This window comes from Corylus avellana, chromosome 9 (genome assembly GCF_965113065.1).
Source record: "Corylus avellana chromosome 9, dhCorAvel1.hap1.2, whole genome shotgun sequence".
NCBI classification, from domain to species: Eukaryota; Viridiplantae; Streptophyta; class Magnoliopsida; order Fagales; family Betulaceae; genus Corylus; species Corylus avellana.
Window position 1 is genome coordinate 13865984 of NC_142498.1, and position 27929 is coordinate 13893912.

Consider the following 27929-nt stretch of genomic DNA (forward strand, 5'->3'; position numbering starts at 1 on the left):
TTTATAAAATGTGAATAAATACGTTTTTTTTTTTTTTTTTTTTACCATTATTCGGGGTATTACAGTTCCCTTGGATCGCTAATTTGATTTAGGTTGATTGTAGTGATAGCTAATTTGACTTCCTCTGTTGCACACCTTTTATGGATTGGCCGATGGGAAAGAAATTAAAGAATGGAAGAAACAGAAGCTTAATCCTAAAGGATTGGCTCAAGTGGTAAGAGCTTTGGTCTTGATGGCATTCCCATAAAGTCTTATTTTTGAATCTCGTTAGATGCAAACAATTATTTGGAGTCACGCCTGTTGGAAAAGCATGAGTCTTACTCGATCTTTGTGAATGAGGCGCTTTGTACAAGTTCAAAGTTTACTCAACAGAGTCCTGCTATGCGGCTGCCTCTAGCATAGGACATATATTAAAAAATAATTAAAAAAAAAATTTGTCATTTTTTTTTTTGTTAGTTAAATTTCTATGAGTTAATATTTAATTTTTAATGCCTCAAAACTTGTTTTTGGATTCAAAACTAAATTCTAGGAGTGGAAGGTTAACCTTTTAGGGATTGTTTCATCTAAAAGGGATTCGATCATCCTAAATTTGGTGCTAATGCCTTAAATTTGGTGCTAATACGTCAAATTTGGATTTCCTTTTAATATCTCTCTTCTTCAATTAAAAAAAACAAACAAACAAACAAAATATTGGAGGTTATTTACAAAAAAAAAAAAAAAAAAAATTGGCCACGTCAACTTTGGCAGATGCTGGGATGACTCTAAGCTGCTGAAAATCTTTACTCTACTCAACATGGTACACAAAAGGCCATGAAAAATCATTGAAAAACAAAACAAAACAAGAAAGAAAGGCTTATAGAGTACTTTTTTGTAATTGTAAAAAAAAAACATTTGAGGTGGTTTTGGGGGGGTTTATATGAGTGTAAATTTGCTTACCGTAGCCTTTTCATTATTAATATTGCCCATCCTGAGAATATTACGTGTAAAGAGTATTTTGTAATTTTGTGGAGATACTCTTTGCGAAAAGTAACAATGGAGGTGTCTAGATGTGCCACTGAGATGGAGGGGCACACCACATGGCCAAAGCCCAAAGGGTAGAGTCTTCCGTACAGTCTTGTTTGGGACTGCAGGGTTGGCAAAATGTGTTGGCGTGTCGGATTTATGTCAACCTGTTTATAACACGAACCTATTTATGCCAAACATGAACACAACACGTTTTCTTAACGAGTAAAACCACATGACACGTGTAATCTATTTAGATAATCGTGTTGTGTTTGGTTAACATGACACGACTCGTGAACATGTTTAATTTAGATGTTAATATGTTCCAACCTGACACGACCCGACCCGTGAACACGTTTAAAGTCATTTTAATTTTTATAACTTAACCAAAATGGCAAATCCGATCAACCTTGCAAATTTGCAATAAAAATATATACGGGTCAAATTTGTCAACCTGCGAACCCGCAAGTTGACCCGACCCGACACGTTTATTAAACATGTCATAAATGGATGATCCGTTTACGATCCGAACCCGTTTAACCTAAACCCTAATCTTAGAATTACGTGTCGTGTTCGTATCAAGTTCGCGTGTCGCATTTTAGAGTATGATCAGTTACGTATTAGATGAAGGAGTTATCAAGTGGATCGGAGACCTACTATTTCTCTTATTGGTAAAAGCCTTCGCGTTATTTTTGACATTTTTTTAGTAGTAAAAATTGATTATATAAAAAAAGTAAAAAAAATTGATTTTGTAGTAATTTTTTTATACTTAAATAGTAGTAAAAAGTGATTTATGTGATGTAAAAAATAAAAATGTTAAGAGTTGAATTGTTTGATGAATAGTATTTGGCCATTACTAAATAGACCCTTAGCACTTTACATGTTCCTTGGTCAAGGGTCTATAATGTCTATTGAAAGACTGAACTTGAAACTACACTTTACAGTGTAATTTATGTTAGGTTTGCCAATCGTGTTAAAAATTGTAAATTACATGCATTTATTTCTAAAAAAATTTACACCAGTCTCTTTTGTCTGGGAATAGAATCCTCTCCAGTATATTTTGGACTAGAGAATATCTAGTTAATGGTCAGTAATTTCCTATTAAATCGTGGAGAGGCCAGTAATTTTATGTAAAGAAATCCTAAGGCCATAAATGAGATACATATCACATTAATAAAAAAAATAAAAAAATAATACATATATTTTAAAAATAATTAAAAATTTAAAAAGACTAAGGGGTGGTCGGCCACCCCAGCATGGCCCTTGGGGGTGGTCCGGCCACCTCCAAGGACCAAATAAAAAAAAAAAAATGGCAGTTAGGGGTGGCCGATCCACCCCCAAGGGCCCTTGGGGTGGCTTCGACCACCCCCAAGGGCCATGGGATGGCGTTGGCCACCTCAGATCGGCGGTTTGAAGTGGTCGAAGTCAACCCCAGTTCCAACTGGGGTGGCCAACTTCAATGAGGTGGCCGGCCACCCTTTTGTTTTTTTAAAATTTATTATTATTATTTTTTAATTATTTTTAAAAATATATATTATTTTATTATTATATTTTGTTTATAAACATGTTTCATTTATGGCATCAAAATTTCTTTAAAAAGATACCGGCTATTAACTAAATATTTCGAGAGAATCCTGTTCCTTTTGTCTGCATCCTCGTGCCTATCGTTTGAAGCTAGCTTACACCGCAAACCACGGACGTCTGCAACTCTTTTTCTCACATGGCGCGAAATCCGGAGGATATGATTTTATTTATTTATTTATGAATTGAGTGTTAAAAAGGTCTACTTCTTTGAATTCACGTGTTATTTAGAGAAACATATTATATATATATATATAGCTGCAGCTTGAGTTGGCATTGCAATGGAAACAAAGGTGTATTCACTGTGCGAGCCTCACCATTCGTCTCCCAACTTCGCTCAGTCTTCAAAGCTCAGCTGGCATGGGACGCAACGGGGCTCTTGGAAGCTAGGATTTCGGCCATGTCCGCGCTTGTTGGCGTCCTCTTCGACTGTTGAAAGCGAAAGAGAGAAAGAGAAAGAGAAAGAGGGTTCGGGCTGTGTCAGTCGACCAGTCTACGTGCCCACGCCACCGAATCGACAACTTCGAACCCCTCACACCGGGTAATTTCTTTTAACTTTAATTTATGCTTCAACATTAATTTCAATCTCCATCCCCTACTTTTCTTTACGGTTGTTTAAGTGGAAAAAAAAAAAAAAAAAAGAAGTTATGTTTTCCTTATAAAAGAACAAAAAAAATTTAGTAGAGTAATTTGGGATTTGTTTAATACTAGCTCATAACCGGTGCACAACGCGAAATTTTTCATTATAATTTAATTTTAAAATTTAAATACATTTTTACTAATAAAAAAAGATATATAAAAAGGTATGTAAATATTGTACTTTTATTATACATTAAAAAAGATATATAAAAATACGTATCACATCTTTAAATAATTAAAAAAAACATTTAAATTTATACACCAGTATATATATTACTAAATATAGTGACACAAAGTTAGGCAAAACACTGCATGAATGTATAAATCACAAAAAAAAAAAAAAAAAACTATCATAAGACACTTAATTTATTTTAATCCATAAAAAATTAAAACATATTAAAATATTTTTTCCCATATGTGTAATTTATAACGAAAAGAAGTATAAAGAAAAAAAAAAAATAGGAAGAAGGAAATTTGAATTCTGATTATTAAAACAATAATAGAAAATTAGAAGAAATTTGTAACGATATTTTTGTGATACCTATTTTATTTCAATACAAATAAAACTCAATTAATTATAAACATTTAAAAAATAATACATAGCAAAATAACATTTTTTTATAAATATAAAATAAAACAAAATCTTTCGCTCAATTTTTAATGCAATCAAGTAAATCATTTCACCTCATGTTTACTTAATTATCTCTTTCGTGTTTGAAAGCGTTTTTATTCCTTTTCTAGAAAACAAATGTGTCTTATTTTGCTTTCAAAAGCAAAAAATTCCAAAAAATATTCAAGTAAATCTTACAAATGAAAAAAAAAAAATTCCATAAAACCTTCAAATGAATTAAAAAAATAAGACTCTAAATTTTAATTTATTGCATATAAATTTAAAAAAAATGTTAAAATATTTGTTCTTATGTGAGTAGTTTAAAATGAAAATAATAGCAAGAAGAAAACATGTGGATTTGATTATCAAAGCATTAGTTTTTAATATTATTGGTCTCATACCTATTATATTTCCATGAAAATTAACATTCATATAATTCTAAACATTCTAAAAAAATACAAAGCAAACCAAACAAAATATTATTTTATGAATAAAAAATAAAACAAAATCTTTCACTAAACCTTTAACGCAATCAAATCAATCCTCTCATAAAGTTCAATGCTTAATATTTGTTTGGTGTTTCTAAAGTATTTATGTTCGCTTTATGCTTATTAATCAAATAAATGTTTGCATTGTTTTACTTTCAAAAGCATAAAAGCACTTTCAAAAATGGTTGAAAATCGACTAAATCACATAAACAAAACAAAAAATCACCTAAAATATAAGTCTTTATTTTAGTTTAATACATATACATTAAAATATGTTTAAATCTTTGTTCGTATAAATATATATGATTTAAAATAAAAAGTATAAAGAAAAAATAAAAAAAAGGCAAGAAGAATACGTGAATTATAATATAAAAATTAGTAGGAATATTTAATATTTTTAGTGTGACATCTATTGAAAAAAACATATCTACACTTTGATAATTGTTTCCAATTTCCTAGCACCAAATCCTATAAATTGTTAAAAAAAATTTTTTAAAAAAATTCCTATATATGGTGTTCTATATATATATATATATATATATATATATATATATATATCGTAGTATACAGTATATATAGTATGATTTTAAAAAAATAATAATATTAAGAAGAATACACGGATTATAGTATAGAAAATTAGCAAGAATATTTAATATTTTTAGTGTTGCATCTATAATATTTCAATACAAATCAAACGCATATAATTTTGAACATTTTTGAAAAAAAAAATACTGAGGAAAATAAACAATTTTTTTTTTTTAATAAAAATTTGTTCCAATAGGTATACATGGTTTAAAATGAAAATTATAAAGTAAAAAAAAATGGCCTTCTAAAAAAATGGGCTATATGGCTGATTTTTTTTGTTTTTTTTAATTTTTTTGTTTTTTTTGTTTTTTTTTTTTTTTAATTTTTTTGTTTTGTTTTGTTTTATTTTGTTTTGTTTTTTGTTTTTATTATTTAAATGACCAATTATGAGTACTTAATTAATGTAGTATGTTTTTAAATTATAAATATTGTCTTTATATAGTTTTGAAAAGTAATAAATTATGAGAAAATAATACTGTACATTAAAATTTTGAACTTAATGAAATCACATATAAGGAAAATTATTGAAATATAATTAAATATTCTTAATTAAGCCAATTTAATGACTGGTTTACTCTTAAATTGGTCATTAAAAGTAATATTAATAATTTATTAATGACCGATTTTTTAAGAGTGAATGGGTCATTAAATTAACTTAATTAAGATCATTTAATTATATTTCAATAATTTTCCTCATATGTGATTTCATTAAGTTCAAACATTTAATATACAATATTATTTTTTCAGAATTTATTATTTTCCAAAACTATATAAAGACAGCATTTAAAATTTAAAAACATACTACAATATTAATTAACTACTCATAATCGGCCATATAAGTCATTAAAAAAAAAGACAAAAAAAAAGAAAAAGAACTCGGCCATATAGCCCATGTTTTTAAAAGGCTATTTTTTTTCCTTTATACTTTTCATTTTAAACCATGTATACCTAGATGAACAAATTTTTATTAAAAAAAAAAAAATTATTTTCCTCTGTATTTTTGTTCAAATGTTCAAAATTATATGCGTTTGATTTGTATTGAAATATTATAGATGCCACACTAAAAATATCAAATATTCTTGCTAGTTTTCTATATTATAATCCATGTATTCTTCTTGCTATTCTTTTTTTTTTTCTTTTTTAAATCGTAGTATATATATATATATCGTAGCATATAGTATATATAGGATTTGGTGCTAGGAAACTGGAAACGGATTAACAAAGTACTAATATGTTTTTTTTTTTTTCAATAGATATCACACTAAAAATATTAAATATTCCTACTAATTTTATATATTATAATTCATGTATTCTTGTTGCTTTTTTTATTTTTTTATTTTTATACTTTTCATTTTAAATCATATATACTTATACGAACAAAGATTTAAACATGTTTTAATGTATATGAATTAAACTAAAATAAAAGCTCTTATATTTTACGGGATTTTTTGTTTTGTTTAGGTGATTTAGTCAATTTTTGACCATTTTTTAAACTGTTTTTATGCTTTTGAAAGCAAAACAAGTCAAACATTTATTTGATTAATAAGCATAAATCGAACATAAATACTTTCAAAACACCAAAGAAATATTGAGCATTGTAACTTATGTGATGATTGATTTGATTACGTTAAAGGTTTAGTGAAAGATTTTCTTTTATTTTGTATTCATAAAAAAAGTATTTTGTTTAGTTTGCTTTGTATTTTTTTAAAAATGTTTATAATTATATGAATTATAATTTTCATTGAAATATAATTGGTATCACACTAATAATATTAAAAATTAATGCTTTGATAATCAAAATGCACATGTTTTCTTCATGCTATTAATTTCATTTTAAACTACTCACATGAGAACAAATATTTTAACATTTTTTTTTTAATTTATATGGAATAAATTAAAATTTAGAAGCTTATTTTTTTCATTCATTTGAATAGTTTTATGGAATTTATTTTTTCATTTGTATGATTTACTTGAATTTTTTTGAAATTTTTTGCTTTTGAAAGCAAAATAAGACACATTTGTTTTCTATAAAAGGAATAAAAATGCTTTCAAAACACGAAAGAGATAATTAATCATTAAACATGACGTGAAATGATTTATTTGATTGCATTAAATATTGAGGTAAAGATTCTATTTTATTTTGTATTTATAAAATAAAAAAAAAAAAGATTTGTTATTTTGCTATGTATTATTTTTTAAATGTTCATAATTATATGAGTTTTATTTGTATTGAAACAAAATAGGTATCACAAAAATATCATCACAAATTTCTTCTAATTTTCTATTAATATTTTAAGGACATAAATTGTTTCTAAACCGATTTAGAGGAAATCCTCCAACCTTTTTTTAAATTTTTTTTTTTTTAGAAAATAATAGTCACTCTTATTAATGAACCAGGAAAGAAAGAGTGCAAAAGGGACAAGGATCCTCTCCAGTCCAAAATGAACTGGAGAGGATCCAGTTCATGGCTAGGATCTATTCTTAGAGATCCTAAGGCTATCGACCTGTCACGTGGCAGATTAAAAAAAAAATTATTATTTTATTATTTTACTTTTAAAAATAAATAAAAAACAAAATAATAAAAAATTAAAAACAAATATAAAAAAAAAAGAAGGCTGGCCGGCCACCCCATGTTGGCCACAGGGGGTGGCCGGCCACCACATTTTGGTGAATGGGGGTGGCGACGCCAACCCCATGGGCCGGTTGGGGGTGGCCGAAGCCACCCCCATGGCCCTTGGGGGTGGTTCGGCCACCCCCAAGGGCCAAATCAAAAAAATAAAAAAATTTGCTTTGGCCCTTGGGAGTGGCCGAACCACCCCCAAGGGCCATGGGGGTGGCTTCGGCCACCCCCAAAGGCCAAGCAGTGGCCCTTGGGGGTGGATCGGCCACCCCCAAGGGCCAAATCAAAAAAATCAAAAAATTTGCTTTGGCCCTTGGGAGTGGCCAAACCACCCCCAAGGGCCATAGGGGTGGCTTCGGCCACCCCCAACTGGCCCATGGGGGTGGCGTCGCCACCCCCATGCACCAAAATGTGGTGGCCGGCCACCCCCTGTGGCCAACATGGGGTGGCCGGCCAGCCTTCTTTTTTTTTTTTTTTTTTTTTTATATTTGTTTTTAATTTTTTATTATTTTGTTTTTTATTTATTTTTAAAAGTAAAATAATAAAATAATAATTTTTTTTAATGTGCCACGTGGCAGGTCGATAGCCTTAGGATCTCTAAGAATAGATCCTAGCCATGAACTGGATCCTCTCCAGTTCATTTTGGACTGGAGAGGATCCTTGTCCGTGCAAAAGACTCTTCTAGTACAAACTCATGACTTCGATCTAAATAACATCCTTCCCCATATTCTCCAATTTCTCCCTAATGGACATATGGGCAGTTGTATGCGCCACCTTAGAGGCTACACAACCCATTACCCCCATTAGGTTCTTTGAAATCAGAGTAGGTCACTACCCTTTTAACATTTGCTGTAGAAAGTATTTTAAATAGATTGGAGGATATTTCCTTTAGATTGGTTTTGAGGAAATTTCTATTCATGTTTTAATAATCAAAATTCAAAATTCCTTTTTTTCGTTATAAATTACACATATGGGAACAAATATTTTAATATTTTTTAATTTTTATGGATTAAAATAAAATTAAGTGTCTTATGATAGTAATATATATATATATATATATATATATATATATATATATATATATATATATTTGTGATTTACACATTCATGCAATGTTTTGTATAATTTTGTGTCAATTTGTTTAGTAATAAACATACTAGTGTATAAATTTAAATGTTTTATTTTATTTTATTTAAAGATATGAGATATATTTTTATATATCTTTTTTAACCTATAATGAAAGGACAATATTTACATATATTTTTATATATCTTTTTTAACCTATAATGAAAGGACAATATTTACATATATTTTTATATGTCTTTATTTATTTATTTTTTATATATATCTCTTTTTTTTTATTATCAGATGTGAGATATATTTTTATATGTCTATGAGCATTTAATTAGAATCTATAAAATTAAATTAAGAGCATTTAATTAATTTTAATACTTTTCATTATAGGTTAAAAAAAACATATAAAACTCATTTAAATATAAAAAAAAAAAATTAAAGTTATACATAAGTACATTACTTAACATATTGACACAAAGTTACACAATAATTTTAGTAGCTTTTAAATTTTAAATTCCATCTCCCTATAATTTTGGAGAGTAGTAAATTGTGAGACCCTACAATAATTTTTTTAACTAAATGAAATCACAGGTAAAGAAAATTAGTGAGATCTCATCACTTAATGCTAAAAATTTAATTTCATTAAAGCAGAATAAAATTTTTAAAATCATGAAAACCATAAATTTGTGAACTTAATAAAATATCATTTGAGGAAAATTAGTAAAATCTCTTCCCTTAATGCTAAAAATATCATTTCACTAAAGCACAATAAAATTTTTAAAATATGACAAAACCATAAATTTTTGAACTTAATGAAATATCATATAAGGAAAATTAGTGAAATCTCATTACTTAATGCTAGAATAACACTTAATGCTAAGAATATCATTTCACATCAGGTTCAATGGTTAACTATCTATTTAGATTTTAGAATTTCGAAAGTGTTTCTATTCCTTTTCTAAACAACAACCAAATAAATTGTAGTCTTCCCTTTTTAATCTAAAAAGTAAATTAAAACAACCTAAATTCTTTGTTCGCATGTGTAGTTTAAAATGAAAAGCGTAAAGGGAAAAAAAAAATAGCAAGAAAACTAATAGAAAATTAGAAGAAAAAAAAGACGCAAGAAAACATGAATTTCGATTATCAAAGTATTAATAGAAAATTAGCATAAAATTTTAATATTTTTGGTGTAATACCTATTATATTTTAATACAAATAAATTAAACTCATAGTTTTGAACATTCAAAAAAGCACATGAAAAAAAAAAACTATAAAACATTCAAATAAGAATAGCTTAATATCGACAAATGGTGTTTGGTACAAAAAAAAAAAAAAAGAAAAAAAAAAGAAAAAGATGAACAAAAAATTTCACAAAACAAAATGGAAATATATTCATCTCTACCTAATCTGTAATTTAAAACTGTGTTTGGTACAAAAAAAATTTCTCAAGAAACAAACTAAAGATAATTAATTTACAATCACTAAAAATTTATACATAAAAGCACAAAGATACATCAATCTCGAATATTTCATACCTTAAATCCCAGTTCGGAGTCACATATCTTTTTATGAAACTGATCAAATAAACTTTGTGCAACCGTCAACTTCTATAGGATTTTTTTTTTTGAGACTTGCACGATAAGCAGTCACATATCTTTCCATGAAATTAATCAAATAAACTTTGTGTAACGGTCAACTTTTATAGGAAAGGGTTTTGAAAGCATTAATTAAGGAAAAATCGTGTTTTAATAAAGAGAGAGATCTTAATGCATTAAGACACTTAATTTATTAAAAAAATAAAAAATAGAAAAAGGAAAAACCCTTTCAATATTTGCACGCTTTAATTATTAAAAATTATAAGTAAAAAAATTTAAAATTTAAACAAAATATTGGTGTGAAAAAAAAAAGTGGTTACCTTCTATTTGAATTTTTAAGCCAATAGATCCTGTTTTTGTTAATGTTGGTGAGTTCAGAAAGAGAAAGAGAGAGGTGGAGACTTGGAGAGAGAAAAAAATTGCGCACATCTTTTTTTTTTTTTTTTTTTCCTTTCTTTTTAAGAATCCTAAATGTATTAATCTACATATTAAATTGACTAAATTTGATTAATACATAATAATTTGATTTATTTTATTTGTTTCCTTATTTGATTGGAACATTAATAATACTTAATTCATTGAATAATTTATATATGAAAAACTCTTGAAATATAATTAACGTAATTAATTATGCTAATTAATGACCGATTTTTTAAGTAAAACCCGGTTCACTCTTAAAAAATCGGTTTAGGGCCTGTTTGTGATTGCGTTTGAGGGGTCTAAAAGTGCTTTTAATACTCAAAAAATTCGTTTGAAGAAAAAAGTACTCGTTTGGTAAAAAAATTAAAAACGCTTTTAATGGTTCAAAAAACCTAAAAATAGCCAAAAAGTACTCTTAGCAAAAGCTTAAAAATGAAGCTTTTGCCTAAAAACTCTTTTTGACTTAAAAACTCTATTTCTCAAACACAATCTCAAACAGGTTCTTAGTCTTTAAAAAAAAAGGGTTCAGGTCACATGTCGCAAATCTAGGCTATCTCTAAAGAGTGATTCGGCTATTATATATATATATATATATATATATATATATATATATATATATTTCGGAAAAAAAAATTTTAACCTAAAAAATAGTGTTGAGAAATAAAGCTTTTAAACTAAAAAATAGTTTTTTTTTTTTTTTAAAAAAAAAAATTATTTTCATGCTTTTCTGAAAAGTGCGTTTTTGACTATTTTTAGAGTAAAAATGTTAGTAAAATACTTTTGAAATTTTTTACCAAACATGTCCAAACACTAATAGCAAATTAGCAATTGGCTATTTTTTGGAACCTAAGAAAACTGGTGGCCACATATGTGCTATACTATTCCAAAATGACTATAGTTGCTACAATTATAATTCACTAGAGACACTATGGCTTTGTTTATTTTGACGTAAAATATTTTTTGTCGGAAAAAATTTTCAGTTGAAAACATTTTCTTGAAAAATAAATTTTCTAAAACATTTTTCGGCGTTTGACATGTACGGAAAATCACAAATTGTTATTTTATTTTATATATTTTCATTCAATCATATTAATTTATTAACCTATAAAAATTAATTTTATTTACAACATAAAAATATTAAAAAAATTTTAGTTCCAGCCGTGGTGTGCCGGGACACCATCGAGGCCAGTCATAAATGCACAAGCACATATCCCGGTGAGGGCCCGATGATGTCCTGACCAAGTCCCAGCTAGAATCCAGTGATATCCCGGGGTCTTGGTGAATTCTTGAATGGGTCCTTGCGACCTCCTGGCCGGGTCCCAACAATGTCTCGTCAGGGTCTCGGCAACATCTTGACCAGGTCCTAGTGGTGTCCTGGTTGGGTCTTGACAACGTCCCGACTAAGTCCCGTAAGTTTCTCAACGGTGTCCCGATCAGGTCATGGCGAGATTCGACCGGATCCTAACGATTTGACAATGGGAAGCCCAAACTTAGCACTTATGCAACACCTTTACAATTCAGCCTCCCTAATGTCATAACTACATCTGTTTGGGTTAATTAGCAATGGGCCATCTTCCTTGTAGACATGATTATTCCCCTATATTTGAATCAGGTACCATTTTGATGGAAATACCAGGAAGTTTTTTGAGGGTTGGTACTTCAAGGTGTCAATCCCAGAACGGAGGCAGAGCTTCTGCTTTATGTATTCTGTGGAGAATCCTGCTTTCTCTAAGAAATTAACGGCATTGGAAGTGGCACTGCATGGACCAAGATATACTGGAGTTGGGGCTCAAATTCTTGGCGCGAATGACAAGTATATTTGCCATTACTCCCAAGACTCTCACAACTTTTGGGGAAGTAAGATTTCTTCTTAATCATGCATGCTATGCCTTTGCAGCAGTTTGTGATCCCCTAATGTTGAATCCTATGATGCTTTATGCTTTCACCTTATATTCTAATGCTTCCAAATGGTCAAGAGTCAAGGAAAAGAGGGCTGATTAGATTGTATTGATTCTTGACTCTACTAGCTAACAATTTTTTAATTCATAGGTAGGCATGAGCTAACACTGGGGAATACCTTTATTGCCGAAAAGGGTATGAAGCCTCCAAACAAGGAGCTCCCTCCTCAGGTTGGATAATTGTTTTTGTGTACATTTTGGACTTGAATTATATGCATAGACAGTGGCCTAATTTATTCAACTTTTACTTGGTATTTCTTTTTGATGGCCATTTCCCCCTGTTTGTGTAGATAAGGTCTTCCATATATGATTACAAGTTAGCCAACAGTTTTTGTTCGATCTTGGCCTTTCTTAAGTGTTGTTTTGCACAGGAATTCAGTAAAAGTGTGCTGCAAGGTTTCCAAGTCAGCCCACTTTGGCATCAAGGTTTCATTTGTGATGATGGCAGGTAGCACTAGCACTCTTTTTCAGATACACATTCTGCATATATATGCTTATATTTCTGCCTGAAATTCAGATGGTATAGTAGGCTTATTCGTTTTTTTTAATCAAATGTTTGTGGGTCAAGGGATAAATGATTGTGTTGGAACATGACATTAAACCTCAAATCTTAAACTTGTAACCACAGAACTTGTCTGATTAGTAATAGTCTGGCTTGGCTCGACTTGGCTTTTCAATGACAGGTCAAATTATGTGGATACTGTGAAGACTGCACGTTGGGAGTACAGTACCCAGCCAACCTATGGCTGGGGCAATGTCGGGTCCAAGCAGAAGTCCACTGCAGGCTGGCTTGCATCCTTTCCTGTATTTGAATCCCATTGGCAAATATGCATGGCCAGTGGACTGTCAACAGGTTTTAGCTTCTTCCATCGATTGATAATTAATTATATATATCCCACTTTTTAGCTCACAATTATGATTTTGCTCTGATATATATTCACCTTCTTGTTGGATCTAATGTACTTAATAATGGCTATCCTCCTCTCCCCATCCCTTATGAAAATTTCTTGATTAGGGTGACTGTAGAAGCAATTGCAGAATGTGGACAGATAGCTAAAAGATTAATTTTTTAAATACCTTCATCAAGGGGATACATCTGATTTGGCTGCTTCCATGACTACAAACTTAGTATTTACTAACTGTGCCATTAGATTTTCTTTTTCTAAAATACCCCTGTATATAGTTCTTTTAAAAAAATTTCGCCACCCCACATTTAAAATCTTAGTTTTGCTCTTATCTCACGTAGTAAGGAACCATTGTAAGAGACTTTAGCAACTATGAACTCTGTTATAATCCATCCCCTCCACGTAGTCAATTCATTGTCTCAATGTGTGGCTAATTTTTTAGGGTGTTACAATCTTCTCTATTCAAATCTGTAACATTCTAGTCAGGGTCCACCTCATACAGTGACTTATTGTCACAGTGTGTTACTAATTTGTTCTGGTATAATTTATAATGACCCAAAGAAAGCACATTTGCATTATTAATCTAAAATGATTAATCAAGTTGCGTGCAATTGTAGCCCTCTAAAACTACTTATATAGTTCAGTTTCATCTAATAAAGAATCAATGTGGGACTTAACACCTATGAATTTCGTTATAATATTTGTTAGGTTTTGAAAATTGCCCAGATTCGGTATGTCAAACCTTAGTGCATGTTCATTTTTTTAGTAGTGCTTTGATTGTATGGTTTAGTTTTTTTGCAAGTTTTCGTCATCATAATATCATGATGAAGTTCTTGGTTAGAGAGTTGTTTTGCTTCATTGTGAGTTTTTGTCATGATGACGTCACGGTTCCGTCATGAAGAAAATGTTTTGCTCTGTCTCTTAACTTTTTGTAATGTTTTGTCATGATGATGTTAGCATCCTGTCATGACAAAAATTGATTCTTCAGTTCCTTAAACCTACTATGATCTTTCGTTATTATAACGTCAGCAAGATGTCATGATGAAGATGCATGTATCTGACAAGTGTCAAAATGTTAGTGATGAAACCCTAGCATTTTGTCATGACATCTCCATAACCGTCATGATAAAATTCCAGATGTCAATTTTGTCATCATCTCGTTATCATCTCATCATGACGAAATTCCGTGTATCTGCACAGTTTGGAAAGATTTTTTTTGCATGTTGAAGGGCTAGTATAAATAGAGCCTTATGCTCATTTGGAGAGCTAACATAGATTGACCTTAGGAGGTGTTCTTGCTTCGGTGTTTTCCAAGACAAGATGTATTAAGCTGAGAGCTTTTCTTCTTTTGGTGTATTATGAGTTGTGTCAACTACACATATTCTCTATTTATCTATTGAAGAGCATATCGAAAGAGTCGGTGAGAAAATGCACTGCGTGAAGCTTGTCGAGTTAGGAGGCAAGTTGGATGCTTGTTGTCTTACAGAGTTGATTTACATCGAGTTTGTTTGTAATCTGAATTTTTATCATAGTGATTTTTTGGGGTTGGTTGCCCCAGAGTAGTTTTTCTCATTGACGTGTTCTTTGGGTTTTTCCCTTTGTATACAAAGTTCTATACAAAGTTCTTTTCTTACGCTTGTGATATGTTTGTCTTATTTTATGTTTTTTTAGTTTATTGTTTGTTGCTACTGTCATATTGGGATTATTACACGATCCTCGTGTCTTTTCATAATCCACTCACTTTATGTGAGTAATTCCATCTTTTCAACATAGTATTAACTTTCTAGGTGTCATATGGGGTTTAGTTGTGTATATCCTCTCTATGATATCAATCTTTGTTTTGCTCTGATCATGTGCCTTGCACCTAGAATCTATGAAATTGCTTCTTTAGCAATCTGCATCTGCATGCATTATTTGGGACATGACCTCAGGTTTTAAATTTGAATTTCAGGTTGGATAGAGTGGGATGGTGAAAGGTTTGAGTTTCAAAATGCCCCTTCATATTCTGAAAAGAACTGGGGTGGAACATTCCCAAGAAAATGGTTTTGGGTAATTTTTTTTAGCTCTTTATTTGTATCTTTCCATAGTAAAACTTCTTCTCTTTTTTGTTAATATTTTTATTAGATCGGTGAGCTTTAGCTAGGATTGGTAAAACGGATTCACGTGTTGGGTTCGTGTTAACCTGGCTAACTTGTCAACCCGTTTATGCTAACCCAAACACGACATGTTTATTAAACGGGTCATAAATAGGTCACTTGTTTATAGCACGAACCCGTTTAACCTAAACCCTAAAACTAAGTGTCGTGTTAATGTCAGGTTCGCGGGTCATGAGTTAAATTGTCAACCCTAAATTAAGTTAAACTTAAAATTTACTTAAAAAATGTAAAAAATAAAATTTTTAAAAATAAATAAATTGTATATATGTGTTAACCAGTGAACCCGGTTAACCCGCGAACCTGTTTATTTCAAACTCGAACATGACATGTTATTAAACCGGTCACAACCCGTTTATGACTTGAATCCGTTTAATCTAAATCCTAACCCTAAAATTACGTGTCAGGTTCACAGGTTGTGGTTAGCCATTTTTCTTGATAATGTAAAGTACTTAGAGCATTCCCAATGGAAGAGTCAAATTGTACTTTTATCTAAAATGACTAATCAGATTTGTAAAAAACCCCTCACATTGGATTAGCAAAAAAAAAAAAAAAAAGGGCAAAATGGATATTTTATTAGATTAGCCAAAAAAAAAAAAAAAAAAAATGCTACATAGCGGCACTTTTCTCAGGAGCCATTTCATTTTTTTATTGTTTCTTTCACCTGTTTTATTTTTTCTCAAAATTTTCTCCTGCTATTTCTCTTCCACATCTCTCTTTTTCCAAAGTTTTCTCCCACTATTTCTCTCTCCGCATCTCTTTTTTTTCCCAAAAGTTGAAAAATAGGATATTTAGGAAAAATACATTCCTTATAAAAAAATAAAAAATAAAAATAAAATTTAAATGATATAGAGAAAAATATAGCTAATCAAATATAGGAGTCATTTAAAAAATCATTAGCTAAACTAGATAAAGTGAGTTTAGAGGAGTCATTTTGCATAAAAATTTGGCTTCTACATTGAGAATGCTCTTAAAAGTGTGAGCTTTAGCTATTTTCAATAGGACAAAATTTTTCTCCAAATTAGTTGTGAGAATTTTTCAATCCACCCTAATAAACATGCAAATGTTTTTAGACATGTGACATTTATTATCATTCTATTAATTTAAAAACTCAAAAATTAATTTTTGGGGTAATTACCTTTTGCCCCATAAATTACAGCGCCTTAACACTTTTTCTTCATGAACTACCAATTATGACACATGACCCCATCGAACTACCATCTTGTGACAAAAAGCTCTATTCCATCAGTCAAATGGGTTAAAATTGACGGTCAACAGTCATGTGCAAGTCATGTGCCATTTTAAATTTTTTTCTTCCACTTTTGCCCTCACTTTTTCATGTATTGGATTAGGGTTTAAGAGGGTATAAGTATCATTTTCTTGGTCTGAAGTGAAGGTAAAAGTGGAATAAAAAAATTTAAAATGACACATGACTTGCACATGACCGTTAACCATCAATTTTAAGTTTTAACACATTTGATTGACGGAATGAGACTTTTTGTCATAAGATGGTAGTTTGATGGGATCAAGTGTCATGGTTGGTAGTTCATGGAGAAAAGTGCCAATGCGCTATAATTCATAGCGCAAAAGATAATTACCCCTTAATTGTTTTTTAAATTCAAACATGGTACAAAATACTTCAATTTATTAGAGTAGATTCAAAAAAATTTCCCCATCTTCGATATCCAGAAAATGGTTCTCTCCTTTTTCTCCCGCTATCGTCTCTGCTTCGGTTTGGTGTCTTTAAATGCGACAGGATCTGGTGGTTCGGGTCGCAGGCTACGCCATCGTTTTTGAGTGGTTCGTGGCGGATCTCGGTTCTTTCTTGGGGGTTGCGGTGTCCTCTCTCACCGGAGCGTGAAGGTGTTGTAGTCTTCCCTGTTATCTGTGGGGGCTTTGGCGGTGGATGGCAGGAGATGATCCTTTTGCGACGTCTTTCGTTTGGGGAAGGGGCTTCGGCTGGAGGAACGGAGCAGAGACGTTTCTCGCATCTCAGAGGGTTGAAAGATCAGCATGAGTCATGTTGACCGGGCTCTTGGGCATGTGTGCTATGGGCTGGATATGTTTGGGCTCCAGAATTCTCTTACTAATAAAGAGGTGGACTGGGCCCTCCAAGCCCGTTGGGCTTGGCTGTGGGTATGAAATTGTGGGTTGCATTCTTGTAGTTTGGTGGGTTTCAAGTGTGAGGGTGGGAGTTTCGCTTTGGGCTTTTGGGGTTAGCAGGTGTTCTATTCTTCTTGAATACTTAGAGGCGCTCCATGCATTTAATAAAATTTGACATTATTCATAAAAAAAAAAAAAATGTAAAGTACTTAAAAGAAAGGGTACTAATAATCAAGAAATATTTATCCATAAATACTAAACAGTAACATGAAGATTAGCTCTAGGGTTGGTAAAACGAGTTCACGTGTCGGGTCTGTGTCAATCCGGTTAACCCGCCAATCAATTTATGTCAACCCGAATACGACATTTTTATTAACCGGGTTATAAACGGGCAAACCCGTTTAACCTAAACCCAAATCCTAAAACTACATGTGTTTGTGTCAGGTTCACAGGTCTCAGGTTAAATTGCCAGCTCTATTAAATAGGTTAAACTTGAAATTTACTTAAAAAAAAATTAAAAATTTTATAAACGGGTCAACCTGCGAGCTCGCTGGTTGACCCGTGTGACACATTTATTAAACAGATCATAAGCGGGTTGATCCGTTTATGACTCGAACCCGTTTAACCTAGACCATAACCCTAAAAGTACATGTTTGTGTCGGTTTTGCGGATTAAATTGCCAACCCTATTTAGCTCTAAAGAGTCCTATGCTATTGCACTTCTATTTTGAAGAGTGTGGAATTATTATTTGTTACTTTCTGCCACTTAATTCAAAAGATGTAAATTTTATGTAAATTCAAAAGGGCCAGAAAGAAAGGACTGTTGCTTGCTAGATACTAAACAGTCAAAGAAGCTCTATAGACTAAATCTTTGGTGACAGACAGAGCACACTTTCTGGATGTTCCATTTAGAAGTAAGGTTAGAGCTTGTATTATTCATTGGTAGAGCTTCTTTATGAAGATATTCATTCAACAGCAGCTTTCTGATTGAGTAACCTTATTCATTCTTTGGTGTGGTACACTGATATTAATTAGTGGTTGATGTCTTCCTGCAGGTACAATGTAATGTATTTGAAGGTGCTAGAGGAGAAGTTTCTCTCACTGCAGCTGGTGGGTTGAGGCAACTACCTGGACTGACTGAGACTTTTGAAAATGCTGCACTGGTACTCTATTTTGGGGGCAATTTCTCTTCTAATGTTGCTGTGGTTTCTCTTATTATTTTTGCTTCAAGTTTGGTCATGGATGGTAAATAAAAATCCTTGAAAATAAAAGATTACATATCATGGGGAGGTCCAAGCCTCCCAGGATCCTCAAAAAGAATGCTATATGAATCTGCTTATCAAAATATCAATGCTATATGAAATCAATTTGCTTTGATCTGTGGGTTTTTTTTTCCCCTGAGCTCGTTTCTCTGGTACTATTTGAGAAATATACTCTTCTGAAGTCAAGAGAAAAATGATGAAACAATTTTATTCCAAATTGTTGCCCAGTTATGTATAAACATGCCTTGATAAGATTAGGTCAAGTGCTCTGTTTCAAACAAGTAGTAACCACAAATGTTATTATACTGACTGTTGCAGATTGGAGTTCACTGTGATGGAATTTTCTATGAATTTGTGCCATGGAATGGTGGTGTTAGTTGGGAAATTGCTCCTTGGGGTTACTGGTACATGGCTGGGGACAATCAGACGCATAAGGTAATTAATTGTATATCTCTTTATTGAAAATGCAACTCTCATCTACTCAACAAAAAAAAAAAAAAAGAAAAGAAAAGAAAAGTAAAAGAAAATGCAACTCTCATCATGATGCAGGAGAATAATAATAATAAAGTAGATTTATTATTTATGTTTTAGTTTTCCTTTTTCAATAAGGATTGGGTTTTTCCTTTCCTATTAGGATTTGCTTTTCCTTTTCCTATTAGGATTTGTTTTCCTTTTCCAATTAAGTTTGCTTTTTCTTTTCCTTGTTGGTTTAGGAGGTGCCTAGCCTATATAAAGGCATCTAGTCTTTGTTGTTTATCAATCCAGTTTATACTATCAATTAAATTTAAGTCTTTCAGAGTTATTTCTCTGTTTGCTTATTTGGGGCACTTAGGAATTTTCTCTTCCCTACTTGTTATTTTCTCTCTTCCTGAATTCCCTTTTCTATCTTCAAATCTTAGTTTCTGCTGCTTTTATACGCTGTCAGAACAATCCTAGTTCTGCCCGGCATCAGTTGGTATCAGAGCTTAGCGTCTTCTTGGGGTGAATTTTTCATCAGTTTTTATGGCTGGAGGTCGTGGTCGTGGTCGGCGTGGGCAGGTTCCGAATGAGGAAGTCTCCTACCATGAACACCATGTACGAGACGTGAGGATTGAAGATTTGGAGAGGCAGGTTGCGGAGTTAACCCAGCGTCTAGTGGCGCAAAACTTGGAGAGGGATCGCGAGATGGATGATCGTGACTCAGAATCCAATTTTGAGAACCCGTATCACAATCCTGTTCTGGGTCGGGAACAGGGTGTTCGGGATTGGCGGCATGGAGACTTAGGCTTCAAAGTTGAGCTTCCAGAATTTTCAGGCACTTTACAAGCCGAAGGCTTCATTGATTGGCTGCATGAGGTAGAGAGGATCTTTGATTGTAAGGAGGTTCCAGATCGTATGAAGGTGAAGCTTGTCGCCATCAAACTAAAAGGTCGCGCATCTGCTTGGTGGGAGCAGCTAAAGCGATCGCGAGATAGACAAGGCAAGCCAAAGATTTGTGATTGGGAGAAGATGAAGGGAAACTTTTTACCCTTCGGATACACACAGACATTATTTCAGCGACTTCATGTGCTGAGACAAGGTGCGAGATCTGTTGATGATTACATTGAAGAGTTTTACCAATTGGTTGCTCGGAACGACTTGTCAGAGACTGAGGAGCAGTTGGTGGCGCGGTACCTAGGCGGTTTGCGGCAGTCCCTACAAGACGTCCTTAGTCTCCACTCCATTTGGACGGTTTCTGAAGCCTACCAACGTGCCTTGACTGTAGAAAAGCAGCAGGCCAGGAATAATACCAGATCTACACCGAGAGGAGATCAAAATACACGAGGAACTCGTCCTCAAGAGCCTCGTCCTAATCCTCAATCTACGCAAGGTCAGAGTTCCAATTCCAACATTCGTTGTTTTAGATGTGGGGAGCCCGGTCATCGATCGACAGATTGCCGAAAATCTTCTAGCAGAACGGGTAAGAATCTCTTGATTGAGGATGAGATAGTAGAAGAGCAAGTCAACATCGGAGATCCTATTTTTGATGAAGGTAATGATGGGGATATTTTGTATGGAGATGGGAACGAAACTCTTGTTGTCAGAAAAAGCTTGCTTACTCCAAAAGATGATTCTGAAGAAGACTGGTTAAGAACCAATATCTTTCATACCACATGCACAATTGCAGAGTAGGTTTGCAAGCTTATTATCGACAATGGTAGTTGCGAGAATGTGGTGTCAGAGGAAGTAATTAAGAAGCTTCAGCTGAAGATTGATCGCCATCCAAAACCATACAAATTGTCATGGTTAAAAAAAGGGAGTGAGGTAACAGTAGATAAGAGGTGTTTGGTCTCTTTTTCAATTGGTAGAAAATATTTTGATAATACATGGTGCGATGTAGTGTCTATGGATGCATGTCATTTATATTAGGCAGACCTTGGCAGTATGATCGAAGTGTTATTTATGATGGACGACGAAATACCTATACCTTGAGCATCAAGGGAAAGAAGGTGGTATTAGCACCTCAACGAGAAAGAGTCATTCATGGACCAGTGATTGAAAGGGGGGCACTAATCTCCTATCAATATCTTAATTCCTGGAGGAAGCAGAAGAAGAGGGAGTTGTATACGCCTTGATGCCATGTGAAGAAGGTGACAACGTAGATGATGAAGTTTCCATAGAGTTACAAGAGGTGCTTACGGAGTTTGCTGATTTGATGCCAGAGAATCCACCCCCTGGTTTACCACCCATGAGAGATATACAACACCACATTGACCTCATGCTGGGGTCAAGCTTGCCCAATCGTCCAGCTTATCGCCTTAGCCCAAAGGAATCTGAAGAATTGCAACGCCAAGTGACAGAGTTGCTAGAAAGAGGTTACATCCGAGAGAGCATGAGTCCATGTGCAGTTCCTGCTCTCTTAGTTCCGAAGAAGGATGGGTCGTGGCGTATGTGTGTTGATAGCCGAGCCATCAATCGAATCACAGTGAAGTATAGATTCCCGATTCCTCGCTTAGATGACATGCTAGATCAGTTAGCAGGTTCTAAGGTTTTCTCCAAAATTGACCTCAAAAGCGGGTATCACCAAATCAGAATCAGGCCTGGAGATGAGTGGAAAACAGCGTTCAAAACGCATCATGGGTTGTACGAGTGGATGGTCATGCCTTTTGGGCTATCCAATGCTCCCAGTACATTCATGAGGTTCATGCATCAAGTGTTGCGGCCTTACATGGGGAAGTTCGTTGTTGTGTACTTTGACGATATTCTCATCTATAGCTCCTCACAAGAGACACACCTAAAACACCTCAGGGAGGTTCTTAACACGCTACGAAAAGAGTGTCTATATATCAATCGGAAGAAGTGTTCCTTTCTTACTACTACTGTCACTTTCCTTGGATATGTTGTGTCTATTGATGGTGTTCATGCAGATCAGTCTAAGGTGACAGCAATTGTAGAATGGCCCACACCCAAGAGTCTACATGATGTTCGAAGTTTTCACGGATTGGCATCATTCTATCGACGATTCATCCGAAATTTCAGTACATTGATTGCACCAATCACAGAGTGCTTAAAGGGTCGGACTTTCCAATGGATTGAAGAAGCCAATGCAAGCTTTCAATTGGTGAAGAAGAAAATGACGGAAGCACCTGTTCTAGCTCTTCCAGACTTCGAGAAGATTTTCGAAGTTAATTGTGATGCATCTGGCGTTGGCATTGGAGGTGTCCTAAGCCAAGAGGGACGTCTGATTGCATTTTTCAGTGAAAGTTGTCCGGGTCCAAGAAGAACTATTCCACTTATGACTTGGAGTTTAATACCATTGTACAATCTTTGAAACATTGGCGTCATTACCTGGTGCAGAAGGAGTTCATCCTTATCACTGACCATGAGGCCCTCAAGTATATCAATGGCCAACAGAAGCTTAGTCGCCGACATGCCAAATGGGTCGCTTACCTTCAGGAGTTCACTTTTTCTTTACGGCACCAATCAGGAAATTTGAATCGAGTTGCTGATGCTCTGAGTAGGAGAGTTGCACTCCTTACTACCATGCATACCAAAGTTGTGGGTTTTGACACTTTTCGAGAGTTGTATACGGAAGATCCTTCATTCGGGAAGATATTTGCTGAGGTATCTGTAGGTAAGCGCAGTGATTATGTTACTCTTAATGGTTATCTATTTCGAGGTTTACAGCTATGCATTCCGGATAGTTCATTGAGGGAGCAAATAATACGAGAGTTGCATGGAGAAGGTCACTTTGGGCGAGACAAAACCTTGGCCTTGGTCTCATCAGACTATTATTGGCCCAAGTTAACTAGTGATGTGACCCGTTACGTGGAACAGTGTTTTATTTGTCAAAGGTCTAAGGGGACCCTCACAAATGCAGGTCTATACACCCCATTACTTGTGCCTGACGGCCCATGGCTTGACGTCAGCATGGATTTTGTTTTGGCGTTACCTCACACTCAAAGGAGCATGGATTCTATTCTTGTGGTGGTTGATCGTTTTTTCAAGATGGCCCATTTTGTTGCTTGCCGGAAGACGATGGATGCCGCCCGAATTGCTCACTTGTATTTTCGGGAGATTGTTCGCTTGCATGGGGTTCCAAGATCTATTACATCGGACCGAGATACAAAATTCATGAGCCATTTTTGGAAGAGCCTGTGGGAAAAGATGGGGACCAAGCTTAATTTTAGTAGTGCCTACCACCCCCAAACAGATGGTCAAACTGAGGTGGTAAATCGAAGCTTGGGGAATCTTTTAAGGAGTTTAGCTGGAAATAAGCCAAAGCAGTGGGACCTGGCTTTGTCACAAGCAGAGTTTGCTTACAACCGGTCCAAGAATAGAACGACTCAGTTGAGCCCTTTCGAGATTGTGTATGGGCAAAACCCATCGGGAGTGCTTGACCTAGCACCTATTCCCCGTATTGGTCGATTGAGTATTAAGGCTGATGAAATGACAGATTATCTCCGAGGAGTTCATGACCAGGTCAAGAAAGTGATAGAAGATAGCAATGTTAAGTACAAAGCACAATCCGACAGCCATAGACGCAAGGTAACTTTTGAGGTTGGTGATTTAGTTTGGGCTGTACTCACACGTGATCGTTTCCCTGTTGGTGAATATAACAAGCTACAAGAGAGGAAGATTGGGCCTTGTGAGATTTTGCAAAAGATAAATGACAATGCATACCGACTACGTCTTCCAAGTCATTTAAAGACCTCTGATGTCTTCAATGTGAAGCATTTGACTCCATGTTTTGTTGATGCAGACAAAGACAACTTGAACTCGAGGGCGAGTTCTTTCCAACCCGGGGAGACTGATGCAGGAGAATAATAATAATAAAGTAGATTTATTATTTATGTTTTAGTTTTCCTTTTTCAATAAGGATTGGGTTTTTCCTTTCCTATTAGGATTTGCTTTTCCTTTTCCTATTAGGATTTGTTTTCCTTTTCCAATTAAGTTTGCTTTTTCTTTTCCTTGTTGGTTTAGGAGGTGCCTAGCCTATATAAAGGCATCTAGTCTTTGTTGTTATCAATCCAGTTTATACTATCAATTAAATTTAAGTCTTTCAGAGTTATTTCTCTGTTTGCTTATTTGGGGCACTTAGGGATTTTCTCTTCCCTACTTGTTATTTTCTCTCTTCCTGAATTCCCTTTTCTATCTTCAAATCTTAGTTTCTGCTACTTTTATATGCTGTCAGAACAATCCTAGTTCTGCCCGGCGTCACATCACTTCCCAGTTCCAAGTTCTGCAGGGAAGTCTCCCTGATTTTGGTCATGTTTTTCATTTGAACATGTGGAAAGCCCAACACTCATGTTGTGATGGGATAGTGAGATGTTGATGTTGGGGCCTGTTACAGGAGTAATTGATAACAAATTATCTGGGCAGGTTGAATTAGAGGCAACAACAAAGGATCCTGGTACAACACTGCGTGCTCCAACAGCAGAAGCTGGTCTTGCTCCAGCTTGTAAAGATTCTTGTTTTGGTGTTCTAAGATTGCGGATTTGGGAACAAAGATATGATGGCAGTAAAGGGAAGGTTTGTTATTTTCTCATACTCTTCTGTCTCAGTCTGATGGGAATAGATAGGTTGTGAAGATAGAACCCTAACTATTTTATCATTTACCTTCTGCATCAAGTGAACCAGCATTCAGAAACAATTATTAAAAGCTTTAGATCTTGTTAATTATGCTGTCTAAATATCCTTCAATATAGTCCAATGATTTAGTACTTGTTCCACCCCCACTAAAGGCTATTTTATTTTATTTTATAATTAAGACTTTATCTCTTTCCCAACTAGGATTATATATGTTTATTTTTTTACTAAGATTAGGTTTACTTTTACTACTAAGAGTATGTTTACTTTCTTTGCAAGTATTTCTCTTTTATAAATAGGCTAGCTTGTAATGTAAAACTCTCTTAATTGAATGATTATCAAATCAGAGAATTTCTCTTAAACACTCTGCGAAGTTTTATCGTTCTTTTAAGCTTGTGGGCTTGCTTTATTTTTTAGTTAGAAGACGCAGATGCTTTTAATTGTTGTTACTTGGTCTTCCGCTACATCATCCAAGTTATTTTTTCAAGTAAGCTATCTCTTGTATTATTAAATTCTTGCTGACATCTCACAGTTGCTATTGTGAACTCCAAGTAAGCTATCCTTCAATCAGTATGAACATCCTTCCATTGGTTTTCCTTGAGAAACCAGCATGAATTTTGTTGTCCATGCAGGCCTGTCATTGGATGCTCATGTAGAAACTTCCATTAATCTTTGAACTCTCCCTCTCTCTCATTCTAATGTAGATCAAATTGCCCATGGCTTTATGGAGAGGTTTGAGTGGAGAATGGATGCTTAAGGATGGGGTAATAAACTGCACAAACCGATCAGCAAATTGATCAAGTCATTCCTCCATTCACTACAAACCTGTGTCTAGTTGCTCATCATGTTCGTATGCATCGCCAATAGTTGAATGTCTTCCTTCAATTGCTTCTCTTCACGCTGTGGTCGGAAAGCAGCTGGGCTCTAATACCAACTGATGCAACTCAACTAGGCTCATGAAAAGCTGAATCTTCAAACACAGAATTCACAACCATTTTCTAAATCCAAGAAAACTCTAAAGAATTTGTTATACCTTGATCCCGTATTAGAAAGATGATCGAGAGAAGTAGCCCACATAAAGGTGATTTATAAAGATAGTTATGAGTGCTAAGTCTCACATTGCCTAGTTACTAGGTGAAACTGAGCTTTATAATGAAGTTTAGGAAAGTTCCAAATTAACTAGTCATTTTGGGGGCGATAACACATATGTGGCTAACGCTTTTTCTTGGGTTGTTACAAATATGATATTAGAGCCAGATTAACTTGAGATTGGGGGAGCATGCACAAGCCCATAAGGGTCGTCAGCGAGGACACTGGGTCCTAAGAGGAAGTGATTGTGGCGTCCCACATTGACTGGGTGTGAGAAATGATCTGCTTATATAGAACAATGTTATCAGAGCTACCTAGTAACGCCAGACCATGTGATATTGAAGTATTGCATGACGTAGCCTTGACGAGGACGTCAAGAATTTAAGAGGGGGAGTTTGTAACACCGGGGTCCCAGATTGGAAAGATGAGAATTAGCCCACATAAAGTTGGTGGTTTATAAGATAGTTATGAGTGTTAAGTTCCACATTGCCTAGTTACTAGGTGAAATTAGGCTTTATAATGAATTTTAGGAAAGCTCCAAATTGACTATTTTTTTGGGGTGATACGCAGATGTAGCTAGCGCTTTTCTCTAAGTCGGTACATAATTATAAGAAACTGAAGAAAAAACTCTCCCTTAAGTATTCTTATTGATAAAACTAATAATAAGTGAAAATTGGTTGGCCAGGCTGGCCTTATGGTGGCTAAATAGAAGTAAGGGACGCAGTCCTATAAAAAAAGTACAAAAAAGAATTTATTTAAAATAATCGCGAACTTGCTCAACAAAACATCATGAGATTTTCGTGCAAAGTTTTTGTCCTATGATTAGTCGCAAATCTCTCCTGAGCAAAGGTCGAGTAAACTGTCTGAACCAAATTTTCGGAACTTTTGAGCTACTAAACATTAGACTTGGAATTTTTTTGTGAAATACAAAATCGAAGCCCTTTGATTCAGCTTTCTAATGCCATTAAGTTTGCCTATTTTTTCGTGAAATACAAAATCAAAGCTCTTTGATTCAGCTTTCTAATGCCATTAAGTTTGCCTTTATCTAATATTAGAATAAAAAGTTAAGAAAATTTTACTAGTTGGTCTGCTTAATTTCATGATTGTCAATTTGCTGGATTGCATGAAGCCACGTGTAAACAAGTTCGCATCATCTCTTGGGCACTTGCAGAATCGCAGGTACCCCATCCTTAAGCATCCTTCTTCTGCTCAAACCTTTCTATAATGCCATGGACAATCTGATCTACATCTCTCTCTCTCTCTCTCTCTCTCTCTCTCTCAAAATTTGCAGTTTCACTAGTCTGAAACTTTTTCTGGTGTTTATTGCATCTCTACTTTACAATATTTACTTTTATAAGTGGCTTTAGAGTATAGCTTATTTGCTAGTTTATGTTAGATCAATTATATTTTGATTATTTATAATATATAAAAACTCAAAAATCTCATTCATGTGAATCATTAATGACTGAATTGACATTTTTTAATAGGAACATTTTAACACTTGAAATAGTTTGAATTTCCAGATCATATTGGATGTTACAAGTAACATGGCAGCAGTAGAAGTGGGAGGGGGGCCATGGTTCAACACTTGGAAGGGTGAGACCTCTGTGCCGGAGCTCATTAGTAGAGCTCTTCAAGTTCCCATTGATGTGGAGAGGATTTTTGGTTTTGCCCCATTATTTAAACCCCCTGGTCTATAGCAACTTGGTTACTGATTTGAGTAATGTTGTAAGGAGGACCTTGAGTCCTTCCAAATATGATGTGTTATTTAAAATCTCTAATAGATCAAAATTCAATA

General features: G+C 33.9%; 1 protein-coding gene across 1 annotated transcript; it reads left to right on the forward strand.

Moving 5' to 3' along the window:
- Window positions 1-2864: 2864 nt before the first annotated feature.
- On the forward strand, window positions 2865-27878 carry LOC132190937 (tocopherol cyclase, chloroplastic-like). Its single transcript, XM_088510576.1, has 10 exons — window positions 2865-3124; window positions 12227-12471; window positions 12664-12743; window positions 12944-13020; window positions 13256-13425; window positions 15429-15526; window positions 18788-18895; window positions 19313-19429; window positions 24836-24985; window positions 27655-27878. The coding sequence occupies exons 1-10, from the start codon at window positions 2865-2867 to the stop codon at window positions 27829-27831; spliced, it is 1482 nt and encodes a 493-aa protein (XP_088366702.1). The 3' UTR covers window positions 27832-27878.
- Window positions 27879-27929: the final 51 nt, after the last annotated feature.

Excerpts from the sequence above, each read along its gene's own strand:
- LOC132190937 (XM_088510576.1), top strand. The coding sequence starts at position 2,865 with ATGGAAACAAAGGTGTATTCACTGTGCGAGCCTCACCATTCGTCTCCC. Across the intron at positions 3,125-12,226 it reads CTTCGAACCCCTCACACCGG|GTACCATTTTGATGGAAATA; the intron begins GTAATTTCTTTT and ends TATTTGAATCAG. Across the intron at positions 15,527-18,787 it reads TCCCAAGAAAATGGTTTTGG|GTACAATGTAATGTATTTGA; the intron begins GTAATTTTTTTT and ends GTCTTCCTGCAG.